Source organism: Chaetodon auriga, chromosome 17 (genome assembly GCF_051107435.1).
Source record: "Chaetodon auriga isolate fChaAug3 chromosome 17, fChaAug3.hap1, whole genome shotgun sequence".
NCBI classification, from domain to species: Eukaryota; Metazoa; Chordata; class Actinopteri; order Chaetodontiformes; family Chaetodontidae; genus Chaetodon; species Chaetodon auriga.
Window position 1 is genome coordinate 24,125,812 of NC_135090.1, and position 26,689 is coordinate 24,152,500.

General features: G+C 47.5%; 3 protein-coding genes across 6 annotated transcripts in view; all 3 read left to right on the forward strand.

Annotated features, from left to right (window-relative positions):
• The first annotated feature begins 153 nt into the window (after positions 1-153).
• On the forward strand, positions 154-4,537 carry LOC143334982 (uncharacterized). The gene is made up of 2 exons (XM_076754063.1): positions 154-558; positions 1,488-4,537. Exons 1-2 carry the CDS (start codon positions 261-263, stop codon positions 3,632-3,634), a joined length of 2,445 nt encoding a protein of 814 aa, XP_076610178.1. The 5' UTR covers positions 154-260; the 3' UTR covers positions 3,635-4,537.
• Positions 4,538-5,500: 963 nt separating this feature from the next.
• LOC143334988 (uncharacterized) lies at positions 5,501-10,945 on the forward strand. Its single transcript, XM_076754073.1, has 4 exons — positions 5,501-5,899; positions 7,376-7,687; positions 8,795-9,115; positions 9,533-10,945. Exons 1-4 carry the CDS (start codon positions 5,548-5,550, stop codon positions 10,507-10,509), a joined length of 1,962 nt encoding a protein of 653 aa, XP_076610188.1. The 5' UTR covers positions 5,501-5,547; the 3' UTR covers positions 10,510-10,945.
• A 4,703-nt stretch (positions 10,946-15,648) lies between these two features.
• npr1a (natriuretic peptide receptor 1a) overlaps positions 15,649-26,689 on the forward strand; it is a 35,311-nt gene continuing 24,270 nt past the window's right edge. For 3 of the 4 annotated variants that reach the window (XR_013078376.1, XM_076754050.1, XM_076754051.1), the window contains exons 1-5: positions 15,649-16,090; positions 20,665-21,392; positions 23,744-23,934; positions 25,258-25,371; positions 25,738-25,897. Coding sequence is in view for 3 of the 4 variants with exons in the window: in XM_076754050.1 (XP_076610165.1) it covers positions 20,690-21,392; positions 23,744-23,934; positions 25,258-25,371; positions 25,738-25,897 (1,168 nt within the window). In the remaining variant the exon portion in view is untranslated. The remainder of the gene's footprint in view (positions 16,091-20,664; positions 21,393-23,743; positions 23,935-25,257; positions 25,372-25,737; positions 25,898-26,689) is intronic. The other variant, XM_076754049.1, reaches the window with a different exon arrangement.

A 26,689-nucleotide genomic window follows, 5' to 3' on the forward strand; every position in this document is an offset into this window, starting at 1 on the left:
ACCAGCGTTTTGGTTTTTTTTTCGTCTGTTTTTTTTTTTTTTTTTTGTCGTAGTTTCCGTAGTATATGTAGTATCAGTAGTATCTGTAGTAGGTGTAGTATCTGTAGTACGTGTAGTGTCAGTATGAGCAGTGCGTCCTCTGGTCCAGCAGGGGGCACACTCACTCCGGCGCTCTCTCCTCTCACTGAGAACTCGTCGACCCGGAACAGACTCGCGTTGTTTTCCTTCCTGCTGGCCGCTGGACGGACTTCTGGACCGGAATGTCTCTGACAGAAACCCCGCCGCGCTGCGGGCTCCGGGCCCTGACGGAGTCGGTGTCGGAGCAGCTGACCCGGGTCGGGGAGGAGATCTTGGCGCTGCTGGAGAGGCGGAGCGGAGGCTTCGGAGGCCGCCTCCTCCACCTGCTGCGGCCGCTGCTCACCGAGCGGCTGGCGGCGGCGGCGGAGCGGATCGTCGGGCTGTTGGAACGGGAGGTGGAGGAGTACCGGCGTCAGCTGGAGCGGCACAACCGGCTGCTGGATGCGGTGCTGAGCCCGGTGGTCCGACTGAACCGGACAGGTGAGGTTTACTCTTCCGGTTCTCCTTCAGAATGCCGCCATGTTGGAGCCACATCAGCGCTGTGAGTGTTGCTAGGTAACCAGAGAGCAGCCAATCAGAGGTCACAGATCAAACAGTAACCGTCAGGTTCAGGTTGGCAGACAAACACAGCAGCGCTGCTTTCTGCATGAATATGAATGAACGTTTGGAGGTTTTACGGTGACAGACAGCAGACGGCCACCTGCTGCGTCAGTCTGTCAAAGTTCAACCGTGAAGCATGAACGGAGATGAAGTGGGACAAGTGACCAGCTGGTCCACACAGGAGGACCAGTTGGACCTTTTCAGTGATGTTTAGTCACAGAACGATCGATGTCTTTGCTTCCTTTGATCCACCTGAGCAATGCAGGAAACTTGACAAAGACAAAAACAGGTCAATAATTAACCAATCAAATAGTCCCTGTCTCTCTGTCCAGATGCCGGCAAGCCTGCTTCCTGTGTCCACCCAATGTTTGTGTGTATCAATAGTCTGATGTATTGATTGGTGAACTTTGTGGTGATGATGCTGACAGATAAAGAATGATGAGTCTGTCAGTAAAGTCTGCTTTTAACTGATGTCTCCACGGCGTCTAGTTCTGGTTCTGGCACCGGAGCTTGTTTTTTTTTTTTTTTACATATATATATATATTTTTTTTTTGCTCTGGATGTCAGGAGCTGTCAGTGATATCAGACCAGGACGGTGTTGTGCTGCTGATGGATTTATGGCCACCGGACGTTGTTTTTCACATTAAAAGATATTCCACAAAAAATATTTCAACACTTTTATTTTGATTTTTTCAGTGACTTCTTCTTCGTCTTTGCAGCGTCCTGTGTGCCGTGGTAGCATCAGGGTTTGATGTTTGCAGCTATATGAAGCTGATGAATTAATCATCATGTTTAATTTTTTCTTACAGATTTCATCAGGACAACCAGCGCTAACAGAAGTCCCCTGACGCCGTCTGGGGCTGACCCCGCCCACCTGCCCACAGCCTTGCCCAGCTCCGCCTCCTCAGATGCCTCTGCAGCGGAGAGCGACCATGGCGACGATGACTGGAGGGAAAGCGACGAGTCTTCCAGTAGGACGAGCAGGACAGATGGAGGACGGTGCTCCAGCGGCCGGAGACGGCAGGCAGCGTCTGAGGACCGTCCAGCCACTCACCGCTGTGTCAACTGTGGAAAAAGTTTCCGCCACAAAGGGAATCTGGTGAAACACGTGGAAAGTCACTCAGATAATCCGGAGTATCTCTGTGGAGTCTGCGGTCAACACTGCAAATCCTCACATGATTTGTTTGACCACCTCAGATCTCACAGAGAATCCTTCAGCAGCAGTGGAACATGCAAGATCTGCGGGAAGACGTTTCAGAACATGGAGACGCACATGAGGAGTCACACTGGAGTCAAACCCTACAGTTGCGACGTCTGCAGCAAGAGCTTCCCCCGACCTGGAGCACTGAGGAGACACAAGAAGATCCACAGCAGGAGGACGCCCGACGTCTGTCCTGTCTGTGGACTGACCTTCACCCAGAACCAGCTGCTCCAGGAACACCTGAAGACACATGATGAAGACGATGGAGACCGGAGTGAGGACGAGGACGAAAGTGGCCAGTCAGAGACTCTGAAACCGAAGAGAGATAGGAGGCAGGGCTCTGGACTGAAGTCATCTTCGCCCTCCTCGCTCTGCTGCAGAGTCTGCGGTGATTCCTTCCACAGCCGAGGGTTCTTGAGGAAACATGCTGAGACGCACTGCAGGGAGTCTCAGAGCGTCTGCGGCGTCTGCGGACAGCAGGTGGACTCACCTGATGGTCTGCTGACCCACTTGCAGTCTCACAGAGAGACCAGCGGGACCTGCAGCATCTGCACTAAGAGTTTCCAGAACATGGAGGCACATATGCGAAGCCACACAGGGATCAAACCGTACCACTGCAGTATCTGCAACAAACGCTTCCCCCGACCTGGAGCGCTGAGGCGCCACAAGAAGATCCACGGTGGAGAGCGACCGTACATCTGCCAGCGCTGCGGGAAGTCGTTCATCGAGAGCAGTGCCTTAAAGACTCACAGCAGGAGTCACTCATGGCAGAGCCATGACAATGAGGACGCCGAGCCTCTGCAGGACTCGCAGAGTCTGAAAATTCCAGCTGCTGAAGGGAACACCGAGGCACCGACTCAGACGTCTCACTGCTGTAAAGTCTGTGGGGAGTCTTTTCAGAGTAAAGGTAGTTTGAGGAAACATGCTAATAGTCACTCAGTGGAGTCTGTCTGTGGTATCTGCGGTGAAAGTTTACCGCCATCAGAGACCCTGACAGACCACCTGCAGACTCACAGAGACGCCGGTAAAATCTGTCACATCTGTGGTAAAACCTACCAGAACATTGAGACTCATATGCGGAGTCACACCGGCATCAAACCATACTGCTGCGGTGTCTGTGGTAAATCCTTCCCGCGGCCCGGCGCTCTGCGGCGCCACAAGAGGATCCACACTGGGGAGCGACCGTACATCTGTGAGTTCTGTGGAAAGACGTTCATTGATAACGGCGCTCTGATGGCACACATCAGGAACCACACTGGGGACAAACCGGCCCACCGAGTCTCCTGTGAGACCTGCGGGAAGAGCCTGGCGTCGGTCCACGTCCTGGAGGTCCACAAGAGGATCCACACGGGCGAGAAGCCGTTTCAGTGTCGTGTCTGTGGGAAAGCCTTCAGGCAGGTGGGAGGGCTAAACGCCCACATGATGACCCACACCGGGGAGAAGCCCTTCAGCTGCAGCCTGTGCAACAAGAGCTTCAGCACCAAAGGATACCTGGAGACCCACATCCGCTTCCACAAGAAGGAGCGAGCATTCAGCTGCCACCTGTGCTGGAAGGCCTTCGTCACCAAGAACGACCTGAAGAAACACCTGCTGACGCACACCGGAGAGAAACCCTACAGCTGCAGGGTCTGCGGGAAGAGCTACCAGGAGAAACGCTCCAGAGACGTCCACATGAAGGTCCACCTAGACGTCCGGATCAGCAAAGAACCAATGAGGAGGCAGGACAGTCTGCAGTCAGACTTCATACAGCTGTAGTGTTCAGGCAGACCAGTGCTGATACTGGTTTACAAACTGGCAGACCATCAGCTGGGTTTGTTCACATTCATGTTCTTCTGTCAAACCGATCAGAAATCCACTGCGATGGGTCTTCAGTTGTTAGCAAAGAAACCAGACTGTTTGTCTGAAGACCTAAACATGTAAGAAACATTCAAATCCTATTTAACTGTTTCAGAAATGTCACTTTTTTACTCAGAAACATGTTTCAGACGTGTTTTCTGATGAGCGCTACAAACGACTCGTCTTGTTTCAGGTCATTCATTGTTCGTCTACAAAAAGCCAGAACATCCTGAGAGCTTCCGTTTCCCACAGATCAAGGCGGCGTCTTGAACAATTTGGTTTCACCAGCTGTCAAAACTACAAAGATTCAATTTCTAATCATGTGACAAAGAAAAGCATCAAATCGCCACAGTTACTGACATTTTTTGCAGTGGAAAAAAAAAATCAGATGTTGTGCTCTTGTTAAATCTACTACGATATAATGTTCTTAAAAACTGTTCCTGGTACAGTTTGGCCAGAATAAACTTCAGGTTCCTGCTTTGAGTCACATTTAGTCATTTTGCCAAAATCAAAGTTTACATCAGACATAAATTCAATTGTTTGTTGTCATTAAACAGCGTGTTGACTCCGTAAAGTCACTAAATCATGAATCTTTTCAGCAGAAACAAGCAGCGAACGCAACACAAACAGATCATCAGCAGCTCCAGAACAGCATGGTGACGGACTATTCCTGCAGTCATTAAATGTTACACGGATCATTGAATAGATTCCTGAGGTCCTTGAAATATTCCAGTTGTCCCTGAATGAGTTCATTGAGTTTTTTTTAATATTCCTGGGGTTCCTTGAATTACCTTGAAATGTCCCAAGGATCATTGAATGAGTTGTGAGGACTCTGTAAACGTTCCCTGGACCTTCAGATGTTTGCAGGAGTTGCTGAATTACTTCAATGAGCGCCGTAATGAGTTCCAGGGGTCCTTGAGATGCTCCAGGATTCTTTAAATGAGGTCTGTGTGGTCCTTGAAATGTTTCAGGGATCTTTGAGTCCTACATCCTCCTGCTTGACACTGCTGGTGAGTGTACACACACACACACACACACACACACACACACACACACACATTCACACAGTGGTGGAAAGTAACTAAGTACATTTACTCAAGTACTTGAGTATTTCCAAGTTATGCTACTTTCTAGTTGTACTTCACTGCATGTAAGAGGGAAATATTGTAGCCCACTTTTTACTCCATTACAATATCTGATCAGTTACTTTGCACATTCAGATCAATAATATTAATCAGAATCGAATCAATGATGAAGTGTTACTGTGGATGAAGAGCACTGTGTCAACACTTTTAACTGCAGCAGAGTATCATTCACACTTTTACTTCAGTAAGAGTACGAGTACTTCCACTACTTTCCACAACCTGAGAGTCACGTGATTGACAGGTGTGTCTTTAAAAGGCTTCTTCAGTTCTGGCTGACAGGTGAGTCCCTGCACTGACCCTCCTGCAGGGTCACTTGTGAGTCACTGACCCACCCAGCCGTCATGTGAGTCATTAGGATCACGTGACCGTGTTGGCTGAAGTTAAAACTTTCAAAATAAATGACTGATGGAACATTGAATAGAAAGTCTTTACAGTTTATGAATATTGGATGTTCCCGTAGTCGCTGAATCAGTTTTGGGGCCAATGAGATGCTAAAATGTTGAAATGGAACACATTTTAAGACAAATTTCAGGCTTTTTTAGGGGGGGAATCAAATAGGAATAGGAAGTAAATTTCACAGAAATAATTTTCCTCTAGATTCTGGTCAGTGTCAGTCATAGAAGATAGCCATAAACAAATTCAGAAGATTCAGACTTCGATATTAATTTGAATATTAATATCATAACAATGAGACCGTCAGAGCAGTTGAAATGTCCTCTTCCGCATTGCTTTTATTGTGAAGACTTCCTGTCTGTCGCTGTGTCAGTGTGTCTAACCTGGCTGTTTCCGCCCGGGCAGACATTAAACCTGCAGCAGCGCTCGTGTGTCGGGCGGTTTTCTGTCGGTCCAAACATGCTGAAGCTCGACATGTTGCGGCTGTTTGTGGACCAGCGGCTCAGCGCGCTAACCGACGACATTTTCTGGCGTTTTGCCAAGACGATCGCCGAATATGAAGGCGAGATTTTCCTGTTAAAACAGGAGATCGACCGACAGCGGGGACTGCTGGAGACGGCTGGACGACCGGAGGACAGACCGGCGGGTCAGTGGACAAAGACTCTTAGTTTGTTGGTTTGATAAAGAAAATGTCCGCTTAGTGTATGACGTGGCCGGTTTTTCCCGCCAGATGTCGCTGTCGCGTTGAAGACAAACTGAAGTTAAACTGGAAACCAGTGCTAGTTTGAAGCTGGGACCAGTCTGGCAGCAGTCCGTTTCAGTCTAATCAAAAGTCACTTAAAGCCAGAAACTTGACCAACAAGCGGACAGGTGTTTCCATGGTAACAGTCAGTAGAAGTGAACTGTTTCCATTTCAAGTAAAAGTACTGCATTGAAAAGTGATGTGTCAACATCTTAGCACCACTGTTCACACTGACAGAGAAGAGACGAAGACACCGTTCACGCTGTCAGAGAAGAGACGAAGACACCGTTCACACTGACAGAGAAGAGACGAAGACACCGTTCACACTGACAGAGAAGAGACGAAGACACCGTTCACACTGACAGAGAAGAGACGAAGACACCGTTCACGCTGTCAGAGAAGAGACGAAGACACCGTTCACGCTGTCAGAGAAGAGACGAAGACACCGTTCACACTGACAGAGAAGAGACGAAGACACCGTTCACACTGACAGAGAAGAGACAAAGACACCGTTCACACTGACAGAGAAGAGACGAAGACACTGTTGACACTGACAGAGAAGAGACGAAGACACCGTTCACGCTGTCAGAGAAGAGACGAAGACACCGTTCACACTGACAGAGAAGAGACGAAGACACTGTTGACACTGACAGAGAAGAGACGAAGACACCGTTCACGCTGTCAGAGAAGAGACGAAGACACCGTTCACGCTGTCAGAGAAGAGACGAAGACACCGTTCACACTGACAGAGAAGAGACGAAGACACTGTTCACACTGACAGAGAAGAGACAAAGACACCGTTCACACTGACAGAGAAGAGACGAAGACACTGTTGACACTGACAGAGAAGAGACGAAGACACCGTTCACGCTGTCAGAGAAGAGACGAAGACACCGTTCACACTGACAGAGAAGAGACGAAGACACTGTTCACACTGACAGAGAAGAGACAAAGACACCGTTCACGCTGTCAGAGAAGAGACGAAGACACCGTTCACACTGACAGAGAAGAGACAAAGACACCGTTCACACTGACAGAGAAGAGACGAAGACACCGTTCACACTGACAGAGAAGAGACAAAGACACTGTTCACACTGACAGAGTAGAGACAAAGACACCGTTCACACTGACAGAGAAGAGACGAAGACACTGTTGACACTGACAGAGAAGAGACGAAGACACCGTTCACGCTGACAGAGTAGAGACAAAGACACTGTTCACACTGACAGAGAAGAGACGAAGACACTGTTCACACTGTCAGAGAAGAGACAAAGACACTGTTCACACTGACAGAGAAGAGACGAAGACACCGTTCACACTGACAGAGAACTGTCTATCTGACTTTAACGTCTAAATGTTTTCTGATTTTTTTTTTCTCAGGTGCTCTGCAGATTTTCACCACAGAAGAAGAGCAGCAGGTGAGGGGGCGGAGCTTCCGTCTGCACATCAAACAGGAGGAAGGTGGAGCTTCAGGACCAGAGGGGACCGACACCGAGTTCACGCACTGGCTGAGAGAGAGACCTGAAACAGACCGGAGTCCCTCATCCAATCAGATCCAGTCCTGCAGGGACGAGGCAGGACCTCACCGTGCTGTTAGCAACCAGCAAGTGCTCAGCGTCAAACAGGAAGTGGGCGAGGGTGACACAACAATGGAGGCTGCAGTCAGAGCAGAGATCAGCTCCCAGCAGGAAGGTCAGTGCAGTCAGTGAGGTCAGGAAGAGTTTTTACCCTCTGATTGGTTCACTTGAACGCCTCCGACACACGACAGGACGAGACCTGCTCACAACCACAGAGTGTGTGTGTGTGTGTGTGTGTGTGTGTGTGTGTGTGTGTGTGTGTGTGGTTAACCAAACTGGACTGTTATCAAAGCCGTAAGGTGACAGAACAGAAAGAAGAAAAGGACCGAAACATAGTCGTCCTTTATGTTGCAGAATTTTCTGAAAAGCACCTTGAGACGGTACAGATATTTACTGTTTACTACGTTTGTTTGACAGCTGTATTTACGCTGTAGATTCACAGTACTGATGGAGACTGTGGTAGGATGTACTGCGTGTTATGGATGAAGCTGCCCTGCAGTGGATGATGTCATGTAACAAGCTCCACCTTTAACATTTCCATGTTCCTCTGAAACAGGCCATTCAGCACGATGCGTACTTTTACTTTCAGTACTTCAAGTATCATTTGATGCAGATTCTCTCGCAGTTTCAGCTCAGTCAGATATGAAGGGTCGTCTCAGAGCAGCAGCAGCTTCTCTTCGTTCTTCTCATGGACTTCAGCCTGAACAGACATTGGACTTCTACAAACTCGTTCAAAAGCCGTCGAGTTCACCTCCGTCCAGCAACGTCCTGCCGGCTGTGACTGCCTCCTTTTCACCATTGTCACCAGAGAACACATTGATGTGCTGCCTTCCCTTCCACACAGTGTTCATAGGCTGTCTCTCCTGACTGGAGCCAATCAGAGAGCGCTGTGGGCGGGGCAGACTGCAGCGTGGTGCTTGCAGACAGAGAGTCAAAGCAGAACCATCGTGAACTAAAACCTCCATTCAGATGATTCTAAACACCCTGAACATCAGATCAATACTCAGTATCAGCTGATCAGCAGTCAGCTTACACACCGGAGATGTTTGGAGGTGATGGTTTGCAGCTGCTTTCTGTCCACTTTTTAAACACATTCGTCCAAAGTACGATTCAGAATTGGCTTCAGATACTAAATGAACTCGTGTTATTTCATTGGCAGGAAAATGTTGCTCTCCTGATGGTCTTCATCATGTTTTTCACCAGAATTCTTCTTCTCCTCCAGGTGTTCTGCAGAGTTTCACCACAGAAGAAGAGCAGCAGGTGAGGGGGCGGAGCTTCTGTCTGCACATCAAACAGGAGGAAGGTGGAGCTTCAGGACCAGAGGGGACCAACACCGAGTTCACGCACAGTCCTGATTGGCTGATGGAGAGACCTGAAACAGACCGGAGTCCCTCATCCAATCAGATCCAGTCCTGCAGGGATGAGGCAGGACCTCACCCTGCTGTTAGCAAACAGGAAGTGCCCAGCGTCAAACAGGAAGTGGGCGAGGGTGACACGACGATGGAGGCTGCAGTCAGAGCAGAGATCAGCTCCCAGCAGGAAGGTCAGTGCAGTCAGTGAGGTCAGGAAGAGTTTTTACCCTCTGATTGGTTCACTTGAACGCCTCCGACACACGACAGGACGAGACCTGCTCACAACCACAGAGTGTTTCATTTAAAGAGGTCACATGATGTTCGTTTTCAGTGTCTTCTAACACAGATTTACATGCTTCAGTGTCCAAAAAACACGTTTTTCTCATCCTGTCCACTGCTGCAGCACTGCGCTCTTTTAGCTCTAGACACCCCTCAGGCCTGCTTCCTGAAATAAGTCTGCTCTGATTGGTCAGTTCACACATACCTGAGAGGCGCCTCTCACTGTGTTTCCTGTTAGCTTTGGCGCTGTGTCAACTTTAAGCTTTGTAACTTTGCAGATGTTTTGCATGCGACAAAAAAGAGACAATAGAATTCTTCTTATCCTCCAGGTGTTCTACAGATTTTCACCACAGAAGAAGAGCAGCAGGTGAGGGGGCGGAGCTTCTGTCTGCACATCAAACAGGAGGAAGGTGGACCTTCAGGACCAGAGGGGACCAACACCAAGTTCACGCACAGTCCTGATTGGCTGATGGAGAGCTATGAGGATGAGGGAAGTTCTTCATCCAGTCAAATCCAGTCCCTCAGAGAGTCAGACCCTCTGATAAGTCCAGAACCTGGAGGTAACTGCATAACTACAGACCACAACAGGGACTCTGTCATCCAATCAGAGTCATGTGCTGAAGACAGTGACGATGCCCAGGTGGAACCAGGTCTCCAGAATACTTGGGGAACTGGGTCTCAGCCTCTTGTAGACCAGAAGCTTCTGGTCTGCGGCAGCTGTGGCCGCGAGTTCAGCTCAGTGCGAACTCTGAGGAAACACATCAGACGAAACACACCTCAGGACCAGCACCAGATGTCTTGCAGCCTCCGCAGACATAAGGCCCCCTTCCAGAGTCCTGCCAAGTCCTTCAGTTGCAGAATCTGCAGGAGTTCCTTCTACACGCAGGGGATTCTGGTCCGGCACGCCATGAACCACTGCAAAGAGCCAGAGAGCCGGTGCGGGGCCTGTGGGGACTGTCTGGAGTCCACCGAGATCCTGAGAGACCACCTGCAGTCCCACAAAGAGCTGGGTAGCACCTGTGATGTGTGCGGGAAGAAGTGCAGCTCCATCAAGAGGATGGAGATCCACAAACGGGTCCACACCGGAGAGAAACCATACAGCTGCGGGTTCTGCACCCGAAAGTTCAGCAGGAAGGAGAGTTTGGACAGACACCTGAAGATCCACAGCGGGGACAGACCGCACTGCTGCGGACACTGCAGGAAGACCTTCACCAGGAGGGAGTATCTGGTCCAACACCTGAAGACCAACCACACAGAAAGACCAGGTCCACCTCCAGGGGCCGAGCCCTTCAGCATGACGTTGTGAAACTCATTCTCACAGACAGTAAGACTTCAGCAGGTGGCGGGAAAATAATTTATCAAGTTGAACTGAAGCGGACCAGTTTCTCAGCAGCCAGACCCCAAACTTCACGTCATCAGCACAGAATTAAACCGTGTTGATGATGAAATCATCTTTTACAGGATCAGATTTTGGTTTTTCTGACTTGATTAACTTGTGGAGTGTCTCAGTGAAGGATCCTGATTGGTTGAACAGAACAGTCCAGAACAGCGACGGTGGACGGAGTGGACTGTGGTACGTCAAAGCTTCTTAAAGGGTTTCTAATGGCTACAAATTCAGATTTTATTTATGTTGCAATATTTTCTACCTCAAACCAAAGAAATATTCAGCATGTGGAGACTCACCCTTCAATCAGCGTTTTTCATGTTAAATGACATTAAATTAAACATCTTTATTTGTCTAAGTTTGTGTTGTTGTTCATTTCATGATCATCATATATCGTCTGTCAATGCAGCTTCAAAATGAGTGCAACTGGTTTTAAGGAAACCAAAGCAGTCCAAAGACGGTCCAGGATCAAACAAACACAGGCTGAACAATGGTCCAAAACAGGCTCCACCGGTCCTGGACCGTCTTTGGACTGTTGTTCTGTCATTTATCATGAAAAGAAAAATGGTGGACTCATTCTAAGGTAACAGAAGCTCAGCCGTTCTTATTTTTAGGTGATTCTACGCTGATGATGACAGAACTGTGAATATTATTTTACATTTCTGCCAATAGATCCTTTAAATGCTCCACAACCTTGAAATCAACGCTTGACTACATTTTACTGTGGGTGAACGTTTCCCTGGATTTCACTAGACCACCTGTTGACCCCCAGAAACACGTTTTCTACTCACCCCTGTGTTCCTGGTTTGTATCAGAATCAGAATCAGAATCAGAATCAGAATCAGAAAAAGCTTTATTGCCAAGAATGCTTTTACACATACAAGGAATTTTTTCTGGTGAAATTGGTGCATGACACATCTACTAAAATATGACACATCTACTAAAATATGACACATCTACTAAAATAAGAGCATAAAAAATAACAATTTAAATATATATACACAAGTCTGTTATTGTTAGAAACACAGTTCTGTTTTTCAGAAAGAAGTCCCAGTTGAGCGTTAATGTAATGCATAGAGTTATATTTATATCAGTCAATGTGACAGGATGAGTCCGAGGTGGAATGTGAAGAGTGTCAGGGGGGGTTCCGGGCCTTGTTGGTAAGGCTGACAGCAGACGGGAAAAAACTGTTCTTGTGGCGTGAGGTTTTGGTCCTGATGGACCGCAGCCTCCTGCCAGAGGGGAGTGACTCAAAGAGTTTGTGTCCGGGGTGAGAGGGATCAGCCACAACCTTTTCTGCACGCCTCAGGGTCCTGGAGGCGTACAGGTCCTGAAGAGATGGGAGATTACAGCCAATCACCTTCTCTGCAGACCGAATGACACGCTGCAGTCTGCCCTTGTCCTTGGCGGTGGCAGCAGCGTACCAGACGGTGATGGAGGAGGTGAGGATGGACTCAATGATGGCTGTGTAGAAGTGCACCATCATTGTCTTTGGCAGGCTGAATTTCTTCAGCTGCCGTAGGAAGAACATCCTCTGCTGTGCTTTCCTGATGAGGGAGCTGATGTTCGGCTCCCACTTGAGGTCCTGGGAGATGATAGTTCCCAGGAAGCGGAAAGACTCCACAGTGTCAATAGTGGAGTCACAGAGGGTGATGGGGGCAGGTGAGGCTGAGTTCTTCCTGTAGTCCACAACCATCTCCACTGTCTTTAGAGCATTTAGCTCCAGGTTGTTCTGATTGCACCAGGTCACCAGATGGTCAACCTCCCACCTGTAGGCGGACTCGTCGCCATCAGAGATGAGTCCGATGAGGGTGGTGTCGTCCGCAAACTTCAGGAGCTTGACAGACTGGTGACTGGAGGTGCAGCTGTTCGTGTACAGGGAGAAGAGCAGAGGAGAAAGAACGCAGCCCTGGGGGGATCCGGTGCTGATGGTCTTAGCGTCGGAGAAGTGTTTCCCCAGCTTCACGCACTGTTTCCTGTCAGACAGGAAGTCTGTGATCCACCTGCAGGTGGAGTCAGGCACGCTCAGCTGGGAGAGCTTCTCCTGAAGCAGAGTTGGGACGATGGTGTTGAAGGCGGAGCTGAAATCCACAAACAGGATCCTGGCGTAGGTTCCTGCGGAGTCCAGGTGCTGGAGGATGAAGTGGAGGGCCAAGTTGACTGCATCGTCTACAGACCTGTTGGCTCTGTAGGCAAACTGCAGGGGGTCCTGGAGAGGGTCAGTGATGTCTCTGATGTGTGAGAGCACAAGGCGCTCAAAGGACTTCATGACCACAGAGGTCAGGGCGACGGGTCTGAAGTCATTAAGTCCTGTGGTCCTTGGCTTCTTGGGAACAGGGATGATGGTTGAAGATTTGAAGCAGGCTGGCACGTGACATGTCTCCAGTGAGGTGTTAAGAATGTCTGTGAACACTGGGGACAGCTGATCAGCGCAGTGCTTCAAGGCAGATGGGGAGACAGAATCCGGTCCAGCTGCTTTCCGGGGGTTCTGTCTCCTGAAGAGTCTGTTGACGTCCCTTTCATGGATGGAAAGAGTCGTCACTGAGGTGGGTGGGGAGGGGGAGGGGGGGGCCTTTAAGGTGGGCATTGGTGGAGGTGACTGGAGCTGGAGCTGTTCAGAGGTGTCGTGGGGGATGGTTGCTGGACTGTCCCTTTGTCTTTCAAAGCGGCAGTTGAACTGGTTCAGGTCGTTGGCTAGGCGTCGATCGTTGATGGAGTGGGGGGCTTTAGGCTTGAAGTTAGTGATCTGCCTGAGCCCTTTCCAGACAGATGCAGAGTCGTTAGCTGAGAATTGGTGTTGGAGCTTCTCAGAGTACAGCCGTTTAGCCTCTTTCACCGCCTTGCTAAACTTGTACTTCGACTCTTTGTATCTGTCTTTGTCCCCACTCCTGAAGGTCTCTTCCTTTGCCAACCTTAGCTGCCTGAGTTGGGCTGTGAACCAGGGTTTGTCATTGTTGTAACTCACCCTGGTGCGTGATGGAACACAGCAGTCCTCACAGAAGCTGATGTAGGACGTCACAGTCTCCGTGTACTCATCCAGACTGTTGGTATCACAAGGGGGCAGCAGAGCGCCAGCTAGAGAAACGCTCGGGTGCAGTGAAGATAGGGTCATTTTGATTCACTGGATCACCTGATCAGTCATCCATTACTACATTCTGAGTATCTGCTCGCCGTTTCATTCACCCAGAACCCAGCAGCTGGACTTGACCGAACTGGACTGGAATGATGTTCAAGAACGAACCAGCTTTCATTAAGAGGAGAGTGTGGGAGGAAGAGAGGGAGTGTGTGTGTGTGTGTGTGTGTGTGTGTGTGTGTGTGTGTGTGTGTGTGTGTGCGTGTGTGTGTGTGTGTGTGTGTGTGTGTGTGCGTGTGTGTGTGTGTGTGTGCGCGCATGTATGTGTATCTGTGTGTGTGCGCGCATGTGCATGTGTGTGTCTCAGTGTGTGTGTGTGTGCGCGCGCGCACGTGCATGTGTGTGTCTCAGTGTGTGTGTGTATGTGTGCATGTGGGTGGTGATCATTTCCAGGAAGAGGTACAGAGAGGGAGAGTGTGTGTGTTTCCTGGTCCACCGGGTGTATCCTGTTAAAACTAACACACACTCGCACACACACACACACACACACACACACACACACACACACACTGGGTCATGGTGTCGATGTGTTGCTCATTAACTCGATGGACGTCACTGTCGGGATCAAAACATTCAAAACTCCATAAAGAAAAACAAACGTTTTAAAAAGACTGACAGCGAGTTTGGAGTCAAGCTGCAAGTCAAAGGTCATTAATGATAAACAGTGAAGTGAACGTGAACACATGACGATTGTCGAGTGACAGTGATGACTTTCATGTTTGTCTTTGATAGAAGGAACAAATGTTTTGTAACGAGTCAAAGCTGTGACACAAAGGTCCATCAATCAAGATAAAACACGAGCAACCATCGTTCCACACGAGGGACCAGATAAGAAACGAGTCCAACCAACCAAAGATCCACACGATTACAGATCATTCAGATCATTCACACGATTACAGATCATTCAGATCATTCACACGATCATTCAGATCATTCACACGATTACAGATCATTCAGATCATTCACACGATTACAGATCATTCAGATCGTTCACACAACCATTCAGATCATTCACACGATTACAGATCATTCAGATCATTCACACAACCATTCAGATCATTCACACGATTACAGATCATTCAGATCATTCACACGATTACAGATCATTCAGATCGTTCACACAACCATTCAGATCATTCACACGATTACAGATCATTCAGATCGTTCACACGATTACAGATCATTCAGATCGTTCACACAACCATTCAGATCATTCACACGATTACAGATCATTCAGATCATTCACACAACCATTCAGATCATTCACACGATTACAGATCATTCAGATCATTCACACGATTACAGATCATTCAGATCGTTCACACAACCATTCAGATCATTCACACGATTACAGATCATTCAGATCGTTCAGATCATTTGGAGGAAAAGCAGCAAATCAAACTTCAAATGACTCGGCAGCAAATATCAGTGAAACCATTAAAACGTTTATTGTCGTTTTCACCATAGAAACAAAATCAATAGTTAATCGATCTGAATCAGTCACTTTTCAGATGTTCATCACTTAATAAACAGGCTGTGTTTTCGTTGTATTATTGGACTTTTTCAATTCAATCTGGTCTAACCTAATTTATTCTGATCTGATTTAATTTTATCTGATTCAATTTAATTTAATTTAATTTAATTTAATCTGATTTAATCTGATCTAATCTAATTCAATTTGATCTAACTTAATTTATTCTGATCTGATTGAATTTAATTTGATTTAATTTAATCTGATCTGATTTAATCTGATCTAATCTCAAAGTAAACAGAACAGAAATATGAAACATGTAACTTTACTCACACGGAGAAACACACACGTGCACGCGCACCCTCGAGCGTCACCAGAGTATCTGAACGTTACGCGCACGCGCGCAGCCCCCTCCTCCGAGCGTGCAAGTGTGCGCGCGTCCGCCAGTGGCTCCGTGCACGCTCAGGTCCGGATCGGAGCTGCAGACCTGGAACGCTCCCGGGACGTTTGAAGTGGTTTTCCTCGGATAGAAGCTCGTGATTCGGACAGACGTACGGACGGCTCGAGCCTCCGGTGATCCTCGGTGATCCTCGGTGATCTCCGGTGATCCGCTGTGTGAGAGCTGGACTTGGTTTCTCTCTTTCGCTCCGGTTGTTGCTGTGGAAACATCCGCCCGCTTCTTTTTCCTCCTCTTCTTCTTCTTCGGGTCTTTTTGCGGACATGAAGCTGAAGAACCGAGCAGGTAAACAGCACGTTTGTTAACTTCAGGCTCACGAGACTCTGAACAAACAGGAAGAACCAGCAGAGTCCGATCAGAGGAGGAAAACCTGAACCAGCAGAGTTCAGACCAGAAGAGAGCTCAGCAGAGACCAGAGACCAGGACACGACTCAAAGACCAGGTCAGCATCAGTAATCGATATCAGCTGATGAGAGGTTCGTGCTCCTCTGATCAGACTCAGATCAATAAGCGGAGTTGTTGATGTTATCTGAGCTGATCAGTCATTGTTTGTTTGTTTATCAATCGATTGATTTGTTTGTTTGTTGTTGATCTGAGAAAGACGTCAGCAGAGAACAACAACAACAATAAAGAGGAGTCCAGGGTTACACTGCGCAGTAATACTACAGTACTATGAAGTACATACAGTACAAATATAAATAAGGAGACCGCAGCACAGCAGTAACAGTACGGCGGTAATAAAAGTATTTTGATGTAATTATCAAAGTATTCTGGACGTCAGAGTGTAAACGAGCTTCACTTCACCGGCTGAACATGTTATTGATCGACTGTTCACAGATAATCAACGAGTCTTCATTCAGAGCGCCTTGAAACGGAAAGAAGAGCTGAAAATATGAATCGAATGATTCAGAGACAGAATGTTACTGTCTGAGTAATCAATCAATAAAGATGATCACGTTCCAGTATTGATCATTGACCGTGGAGGAATATTCTAGTTTCCATGTTTCTTTTTCTTTGACCATCGATTGATTTCAAAACGAGAATAATTCAAACATCCAAATCCCGTCTGACTCTTTAAAGAGTTGCCGTGCGTCCGCTCAGAGCTCGAAGACGTTACCTGACGGAAACACCTGAGCCAATCACTGCTGAGCTGACTAGGGATCAGCTGATCTGTGTGTGATTCCACTGATCTGCAGCCACTTTAAAGACGTCTGGATCAAAAACATGTTTGTTCAACTTTATGTTCAAATGATTCATTATATTATATGACACGTCGGTCTGTGGTCCTGGTCCTGGTCCTGGTCCTGGTTCTGACTTGTGAGGGTTCAGTTTTAGAGTCCAGAAGCTGAACCAGATCTCTGTTGCTCCATATTTTGTCTGTATGTTCTTTACTCTGTTTGCTGTTTGGTAACCACACTTACATAAGACCAAAGAACAATGGCTCACACACACACACACACACACACACACACACACACACACACTCACTGTAACACACACAATCACACTCACACACACACACACACACACACACACTGTAACACACACACTCACACTCACACACACACACACACACAGTAACACACACACACACACACACACACACACACACACACACCGTAACACACACGTGCACACACACTGTAACACACACACACATACACACACACACACACACCGTAACACACACTGTAACACACACACACACTGTAACACACACACACACATAGACACACACACACAGTAACACACACACACACACACACTCACACACACACACACTGTAACACACACACACACACACACACTGTAACACACACAATCACACTCACACACACACACACACACACACTCACACACACACACACACACACACACACCGTAACACACACGTGCACACACACTGTAACACACACACACACACACACACACACACTGTAACACACACACAGACACACACACACACAGTAACACACACACACACACACACACACACACACACACACACACACTGTAACACACACACACACACTGTAACACACACACAGACACACACACACACAGTAACACACACACACACACACTGTAACACACACACACACACACACACACACACACACACTGTAACACACACACACACACACACACACACACACACACACACACACACACACACTGTAACACACACACACACACACACAGGGGCCTCTGCTAAGTGCTTCCTTCTGCAGCCTCCTGTTGGTGTTTAGAGGACATGAAGTTTTCATTATGTCTTCATTCATTCATTCACTCACTCATTCATTCGCTCGTTCACTCGTTCACAGCTGCAGCTCCGACCACTAAAACCTGACTCCAGGAGTTTAAAGAATATATTACAGTTGTATTTCTGTGTACTGTCAAACTGTACCGTGTTTTTCTGCTAAACAAAGTTTTTCCCATGAAAAACAAATTGTTTATTTAAACATGTATTTTTTCCAAACAAAAATATCCAAACTTCAATTGTTTGGATATTTTTACTTTTTCTGAAATCTTTCAAATCAGAGAGGGAAAACGAGTCTTGAATTTCTTTCAGCACTGGGCTCAAACGCAGCGCTTCATTAGCTTAGCATTAGCAGCTGGAGAGGAGAGCCAATGAGAGAGCTCTCCTTCCTCATGTGATGTTCAGTACGAGTGTACGAGTACGTTTGAGTATTATTGAGTATTTCTGTACATCGACGTGTTCCGTTGTTCCCGACAGTCTGAGATTCACCGAAATACTGATTTCTGATTGGGCGATCACGCTAACAGTTCAGTCCGATTCAGATTTTTGTGGTTTCGTATCACATATATGATGAAGCCGATGCATTCAATGACACTCTGACATCTGAGAGCTGAGTCCACCTGAACCTGACACAGCTCTGATATCGGATTATCTGATTATGTCCTTAAACACACCAGCAGTGTGTGCGTGTGTGTGTGTGTATGTATGTATGTGTGTGTGTGTGTGTGTGTGTGTGTGTGTGTGTATGTATGTGTGTGAGTGTGTGTGTGCATGTTTGTGTGCATGTTTCTGTGTGTGTGTTCCTGTGTGTGTGTGTGTGTTTTTTTCTGTGTGTGTGTGTTTCTGTGTGTTTCTGTGTGTGTGTGTTCTGTGTGTGTGTGTTTCTGTGTGTGTGTGTTTCTGTGTGTGTGTTCTGTGTTTGTGTTTCTGTGTGTGTGCGTTCTGTGTGTGTTTCTGTGTGTGTGTGTGTGTGTGTTCTGTGTGTGTGTTTCTGTGTGTGTGTGTTCTGTGTGTGTGTGTTTCTGTGTGTGTGTGTTCTGTGTGTGTGTTTCTGTGTGTGTGTGTGTCTGTGTGTGTGTGTTTCTGTGTGTGTGTGTGTGTTTCTGTGTGTGTGTGTGTGTCTGTGTGTGTGTGTGTCTGTGTTTTTTTCTGTGAGTGTGTTTCTGTGTGTGTGTGTGTGTGTGTGTTTCTGTGTGTGTGTGTTCTGTGTGTGTGTGTTTCTGTGTGTGTGTGTTTCTGTGTGTGTGTTCTGTGTGTGTTTCTGTGTGTGTGTGTTTCTGTGTGTTCTGTGTGTGTGTTTCTGTGTGTGTGTGTTCTGTGTGTGTGTTCTGTGTGTGTGTTTCTGTGTGTGTGTGTTCTGTGTGTGTTTCTGTGTGTGTGTGTTTCTGTGTGTGTGTTTCTGTGTGTGTGTGTGTGTTCTGTGTGTGTGTTTCTGTGTGTGTGTGTGTGTTTCTGTGTGTGTGTGTGTGTGTTCTGTGTGTGTGTGTTTCTGTGTGTGTGTGTTCTGTGTGTGTTTCTGTGTGTGTGTGTTCTGTGTGTGTGTTTCTGTGTGTGTGTGTTCTGTGTGTGTTTCTGTGTGTGTGTGTTTCTGTGTGTGTGTGTTCTGTGTGTGTTTCTGTGTGTGTGTTTCTGTGTGTGTGTGTTTCTGTGTGTGTGTGTGTGTTCTGTGTGTGTGTTTCTGTGTGTGTGTGTTTGTGTGTGTGTTCTGTGCGCGTGTGTAATATCACTCTCTCCATATTACGTCCGTTTGTCTCGCTGACAGATAAACTGCCTCTCTATCACAGAGGTCGTCCAGAGGACAGCCGGTGTTGGGGGTGGGGAGCAGATTCTGGATAAACGGGTGGAGGAGGTCTGAGAGGTCCCGAGGGCCAAGAGCATGAAGGGAATTGTAGGTGAGAGGAGGATTTTCTAGGAGCTACAGGACCGGGAGTCAGCGAAGGTGGAAGAGGGTCGGGGTGATGTGCCGGCAGGGCTGGCAGCTGAGTTCAGCACATGCTGGATCCTGTCCAGGGCTTTGCCGGGTTCCCCAAACAGGACTCTATCGCAATAGTCCAGATGGGAGGCGATGAAGGCGTTGATAAAGGTCTCAGCCACAGAGTCTGACAGTGATGGCCGGAGTCGGGAGGAGCTGGATTTGGCGATGGATTTGATGTGTGGCTGGAATGAGAGGGTGGAGTCCAGAGTGACACCCAGGTTGTGGACTTGTGGGGACGGGCGTCCATGTCGAGACGAAGACAGCTCAGTTTTGTTGGCGTCCAGCTTGATCGGATGACATTCAGGTTTTTGGATGGTTGCAGAGGACGCGTCCTCAGCTGCGCCCCCTGTAGGATCGGTGGATTGACACTTAAAACAACGAGACTGCTGAGAATGAGAATCAACAAACCGTTTCAGGCATTCTGATTGGTCGCTTCCTCGATATGACAGTTATGATCTTTACATTCACATGTTACACCACATTGGTGATTTAGATCTTTGGCAAAATTGGTATTTACACACAAGCTGACCGCTGTTTAACAGACCAGTTATATCCATGACTGGTGTGTTTGTGGGGCCACAAGGGGCCCAAGGGGCCCACACATGGAGCTGATGGCCAACAGTTTATACACATGGACGCTGGCTGTGTTCTCAGAAAGGTCGTGACGAGGTCCATCGTCAAGAACTCGGACAGGAAATATTGTGAAAGTGTAAAAAAATGCTTTAATCCAGACAGACTGTTTCACTCATTATTCATCTTTGGGTTCTGCTTTTCTCTGCAGCTTGACTGACAGGCTCCTCTTCATCATGCTGCCACGGCCCTTACTGCTCCTCCTCTTCCTCGTCCAATCGGCTGAGTCTTCTCTCTCTGCCGACAACACTACAGTGAATCTCCAGGAGGTAACTCTGGCAGCCATCTTGCCTCTGACCAACACGGACTATGCGTGGGCGTGGCCTCGTGTGGCACCGGCAATCCACCAGGCGGTGCGACGGGTGAACTCGGACCCTCAGCTGCTGCCGGGCCTGAAACTCCAGCTGGTTCACGGCAGCTCTGAGAACCGGGAAGGCTTCTGCTCAGACTCCATGGCGCCGCTGGTCGCGGTCGACCTCAAGTTGTCCCACGACCCCTGGGCCTTCATCGGCCCTGGCTGTGACTACTCGTCCTCACCCGTCGCCCGCTTCACCACCCACTGGGAGGTTCCCATGGTGACGGCCGGCGCCCGCGCCATTGGTTTCGAGCACTACGCAGCGGTCACCAACACGGGCCCCACCCACAAGAAGCTGGGCGAGTTTGGCATGAGGATCCAAGAGACGTTTGGCTGGCGGCAGCATGCCATGCTCATCTTCAGCGACAACAAGGACGCCAACGACGACCGGCCATGTTACTTCGCCGTGGAGGGGCTGTACACGCTCCTCGGGAATCGCAACATCACTATCCGTGACCACGTCATAGAGGCAGACAACGTCAACTACAAGTCGGTGGTCCAGGAGATCCGCGACAACGGCAGAGGTCAGACGCCTCAACTGCTTTCACTGCCTGGTTTCATCTGACTCTTTGTCTTCTCTACATCTGTCCGTCCTTCCTCCTTCAACTGCTTTCACCGTCTGTTCCTGTTCCCTCGTTCTTCCTTCTTTCCTTCCTCTCCTTCACTAGTGGTCCAGGAGATCCACAACAGAGGTCAGACGCTTCAACTGCTTTCACTTGTTTTGTAGTTCCTCAGTTTCAGTTCCTCAGCTGCTTTTTCTTTCCTGTAACTCTTCAGTCTCCACTCATCTTCGTCTTCGGTCCTTCCTCCCCTCCTTCCTCTCCTCCTTTCCTTTGTACTGTCTTTCTTTCCATTCTCTTCCTCCCTTTGTTCCTTCCTTGTTTCCTTTAGTCGTCCTTCTTTCTCTTCCCTTCATTTTTTCTTTCTTTCTCTCCTCCTGCTGTTTCTCCACGTTAAATGAGGGTTAATCATTATTTAATGTTTGACTTCGTTAGTTTCTGACTGATCTCAGTGTGTATGTGTGTGTTTGTTCAGTGTGTGTGTGCGTGTGTGTTTGTGCACTGTTATGGGGACATAAACCTGTTCACACAGTCCCGTTGTGGGGACTCGCCTGTCTTACGGGGACATAACTGAAGTCCCTGCAAAGTAAATCATTAAATTTTAGTGTGAAATCTCCAGGAAATGAATCAGAAGTGATGGAAACACGAGTGTGTGTGTGTGTGTGTGTGTGTGTGTGTGTGTGTGTGTGTGTGTGTGTGTGGTACACGCCTGTAGATAATCAGTAACTGGGATATAAAGCAGACAAGAAGAAAAGCCTCTCTGTCCTCTCCGTCCTCTCCGTCCTCTCTGTCCTCTCCGTCCTCTCCGTCCTCTCTGTCCTCTCTGTCCTCTCCGTCCTCTCTGTCCTCTCCGTCCTCTCTGTCCTCTCCGTCCTCTCCGTCCTCTCTGTCCTCTCCATCCTCTCTGTCCTCTCCGTCCCTTGACAGTGAACTTTTCTGAACTCTTTCATGTGAATCGTTCTCATTAAATACTCACTGAGAAGTAAAAGTACTCCTTCCGCAGAGTACTGTTATGTGATTGGATGTTGTACCGTGACCTGGGTGAATACTTGGTTCTGATTGGCTGCAGGGTGTCCATTACTTCCTGATAATGGACAGGATTGTGCTTTTTACTTAGCTACATTTGTCTGAAAACCACGTATCTCCAAATCAGTAGTTATTGTTTGATCCCTGCAGTTAAGCCATCGTAAGTACTACGAGCAGCTTGGTCCAGGACCGGCATTAAGTACATTTTACTGCTTAAACTTACGTGCTTTTGCTTTAGAGAAGGAAATGAGTACTTGAAACCGATGGCAGCTCAACCTTCTCTTTGCTCTGCATCACAGAACTGGAGTTACGCATCATGTCATGCGAAGTCTGTCAGCAGCTTTTCCATGTCTGATCCGTTTGTGGAGCGACAGCTTAACGGGAAGTTCGACCTTGTGTATGATGATGTAATAGAGCAGTAATGACGCGGGACGGCGTCCTTCCGTTACTCATTCACACATTTAGAACCATGTTGTGATGTCAGACACTGATAAGTCAAACATAAACTGGGCTTAATGACTTTTTGGATCTTGTTGTTGGCTCTCTGTGAACTCAGTCGTTCACTCAGTTGCCTCTCGCAGCACTTGCCCCTCCCTTATTACCACCGCTGAGGTGCCTTTGAGCAAAGCTCTGAACTCTGGTCAGCTTCCAGGTGTGAATGTGATCAGTTCATTTCCTGTGAGGCTGTGAAACGGTGATGAGTGTTAACGATGGTTTCCTGTTCATACAGCTCAGGTACAGCTCGTGGGGGTCTCCATCACCACGGTGACCGACGAACTGAGTGATGAGGTCATCAGCGAGGGACAAGTGACTTCTTCAAATGTCTGCACAATCCTCCTCTATGAAGTAATGTTACCCATAGACCTCCAGTGTAACAGTAACATCTCTCAAACTGCTGATGCAGACAGGCTGGACGGTTTGGATGGATTACTGATTTCTAATTAATATTTTAGATTTACTGTTGCAGAGAGGAGAAAAGAGATTTGAATTAGTACATAAAGTTTATGGGTGTATTGGAAGAAACACGACTGAGCATGTGCAGAACATAGAAGCTATAGCTATTTTTGACTGGACACCAACTTTCAATCTCACGTCCAGGTCTTCCAACACATCCGTCCTCTTGTTTTCTGTCTCTTCTTCTTCTACACTTTCTGTTTTTCTTTTCTCGCTCTGTTTCCTCCATCTGGAAGAAGAATCTTTTCATCATTCCTCCCTCCAACATTCCTTCTTTCATAAAAAATAAGTGACAGGCTGATATTTCTCCTTTTTGATCTCCTCCTCTTCTTCAGTGGTTTACCTGTGCTGTTCCTGGGACATCTTCAGGACTCTGATGGTCCAATTCTGGAAGGAGGGGGTAGAGTTGGAGGACTACGTCTTCTTCTTCATTGATCTTTTTGCTGAGGGTTTGGGGAGGCAGGGCCCCATCAGGCCGTGGTCCAGGGGCGACCAGGATGACTTTGCCGCCCGTCACGCCTTCAGGGTGAGACTTTTTCATTCTGATGCTGTATTTTCTGTTTCAGAGTCAACTTTACCAACATTTGTTCAAACCATCAGGTGCTGTTGATCAATGATAATGATTTATAGGGCAGCTGTGGCTCAGGAGGTAGAGCAGTCGTCTGCCAACCAGGAGGTTGGTGGTTCAACCACCAACATCAGCAGAATGCCGAAGTATCCTTGGGCAGGATACTGAACCCCAAAACTGCCCCTGATGCTGCACTATCAGTGTGTGAATTCGTATGTACGTCGCTTTGGATAAAAGACTGATTGTAATTGATTTATAAACGATAACACTGACATAATGTGAGCCAAACAGATCAGATCATCATGCTGTCAAGCTCAGCAACTAACAAGCTTGTCTGGTGCAAACTTGTGTTGTCACGTGGTGAATGGGAACCTAGTAAGTCACTGAGAAATGTGGAGCTTCTGTCCACTGAAATTTGAGAGGGCTTTTAATTTGAAATGGATACAGGAATGATGAGTTTGTAAAATGTCATGCAGTAACTTTAATGGGGCAAACAGGAGTGGATCAAAATGAGACTTTATACTGAAATACTGTAGCGATGGCCCACTTTTCCCATCATGCCGTGCCGCACTGAGTGGTTTGTAAAGTTGACTGGCTGGAGTTCGTGTCCACTGTGTCATCATTAAAGGGTTCATGTCCCTGAGAGTTGCTTCCTCTTTCTCTTTTTGCACGGCTTGCCACGATATGACCAATGATACTTATCAGATGTAGTGAACTAGAAATAAGGGCCTGCCTCTAATACAAGCCTGCTTCAAATAAAGGCCTGTTACCTTCTGTGGTTACTATTACAATTACAATCAGTCATTTGCAGATGCTTTTATCCAAAGCGACGTACATATGAATTCACACACTGACGGCACAGCATCGGGGGCAGTTTTTTGGGGGGTTCAGTATTCAGCCAAGGATACTTCGGCATGTGGACTGCCAAGGCCAGGGATCGAACCGCCGACCTCCTGAGCCACAGCCGCCCCAGTTGATTGGGGCGACTTGTTGGTCGATGGTTGAGGTAACAAAGGCTCTGGTTGCAGTAGCGGCTGAATAAAGGCCCACTTGATAGTTTGGAGGGTAGATTGGTTGGTTTATTCTTTATTTTTCCAGAGAACAGCCTTTTTCAGGTTTGTGTGAAGACTTGTTCACTTTGAATGATTATTGATTTTACAAACCTCTAAAGCATACACAATGAGCCTTTCATTTCTTTGTTGTTGTTGCTCTCTTTCTGTCTACCTGTCTCTGTCTCTCTGTCTGTCCCTCTGTCTCTGTCTCTACCTGTCTGTCTGCCAGAGTGTGAAGGTCCTGACCTACCTGGAGCCTCAAAATCCAGAATATTTTCAGTTTGTCGAAACTCTGAAGATCGACGCAAAGACAGTGTTCAACTTCACCATCAAAGACTCTCTGGTACCAAACACACTGAGACTGGAAATAAACTGTTCAGTCATTATTAACGCGTGTAAATGTTCATTTAAATATGTCATCATGTTATTCTTCAACCGCAGCAGACCTCCTCTAAAGTTTAGTTTGAAATGAAATTATTTGTTTGTAAAGTGCATTTAATGATTCAGTAGGAACCAATGAGCTCGGAGCTGAGACCACAGACAGGAAGTCAGACAGTACTGAGAGATGGATCAACATGTTGTTGGTTTGAGTCTGAACATGAGATTTGTTGACGGTCATGTAAAACGTAGACTGCAGACTGAAGCTTCAGGGTGACTGATGATCCACAATCCGGACTCAGTATCAATCTGATGCCTCTGTGTATGTCAGTATAACCTGATAGCCGCAGGCTTCCATGATGGAGTGATGATGTACGCTCACGCTCTGAATGAGACACTGAGCGAGCAAAGACCGGGACCTGGACCAGGAGGCGTCCGGAGGCCCAGAGGAGAAGCAGTGACCAGGAGGATGTGGAACAGGACCTTCCCAGGTGAGGACAGATTTTTTTCATGTGTCCTCCTCTTTTCTCATGCGTCTGTTGGGGAAAATATTTTGGACTCACGTGGGAACATGCAGCTCAGTGGTTTCAGCCAATCACAGTGCAGAGCTGTATGAGAACAGTCAGGGTTAAAAATAATCTTATTCATCATGAAACCACAAAGGCCAGAAATATTCTGACAGCTCCAATAAGCGACAGCGAGTCTGAAAAGCACCACAGACTGTCGACAGTACTGCAGTTCATACTGACTGTCGCCTTCTCTGAAGCATCGTTATCGAAGAGCTGAACTTCTGGAAAGATTCAAAAAGTCTCTCATCCAGCTTATTTACACTTGCGATCTGTAACCAGACGAGGACAAACTCATCGATGAAAGGTGCCTGATGCGATGTCCGGCTCGGAGGCCGGTGTAAACACAGTCTGTGCTGTAACACTGGTACAGATGTGATAAAATACAGGTCGATGTTCAAATTTCAAAATTTACCAAAGAAGAAACCACATCATGTTGAACATTTGGTTAAAGAATTTTCCACAGACAGCGTTTCACAAATTTTTCCTGAAATCAACAAGTCGTGAAACTGTGACGTTTTAATATGACTCAGGGGCAGGTTAATACCAGGTGTGAACGCAGAGGAAAGATCGGATCCTCTATCATCCAGAAGCAGATCCATTCTAACACCAGGTGTTCTCAGTCTTCCTTTACTCTCCATGTTCTGCATCAGTGGTTCTGAACCTCTGTGAGTTCTGGACCCTGTTTGCTCCTCATACAATTATTTTACAAACAAT

Coding starts and splice junctions, on each gene's coding strand:
- LOC143334988 (XM_076754073.1), top strand. CDS start 5,548: ATGAGACCGTCAGAGCAGTTGAAATGTCCTCTTCCGCATTGCTTTTAT. Junction 7,688..8,794: donor GATCAGCTCCCAGCAGGAAG/GTCAGTGCAGTC, acceptor CTTCTCCTCCAG/GTGTTCTGCAGAGTTTCACC. Junction 9,116..9,532: donor GATCAGCTCCCAGCAGGAAG/GTCAGTGCAGTC, acceptor CTTATCCTCCAG/GTGTTCTACAGATTTTCACC.
- LOC143334982 (XM_076754063.1), top strand. CDS start 261: ATGTCTCTGACAGAAACCCCGCCGCGCTGCGGGCTCCGGGCCCTGACG. Junction 559..1,487: donor GGTCCGACTGAACCGGACAG/GTGAGGTTTACT, acceptor TTTTTCTTACAG/ATTTCATCAGGACAACCAGC.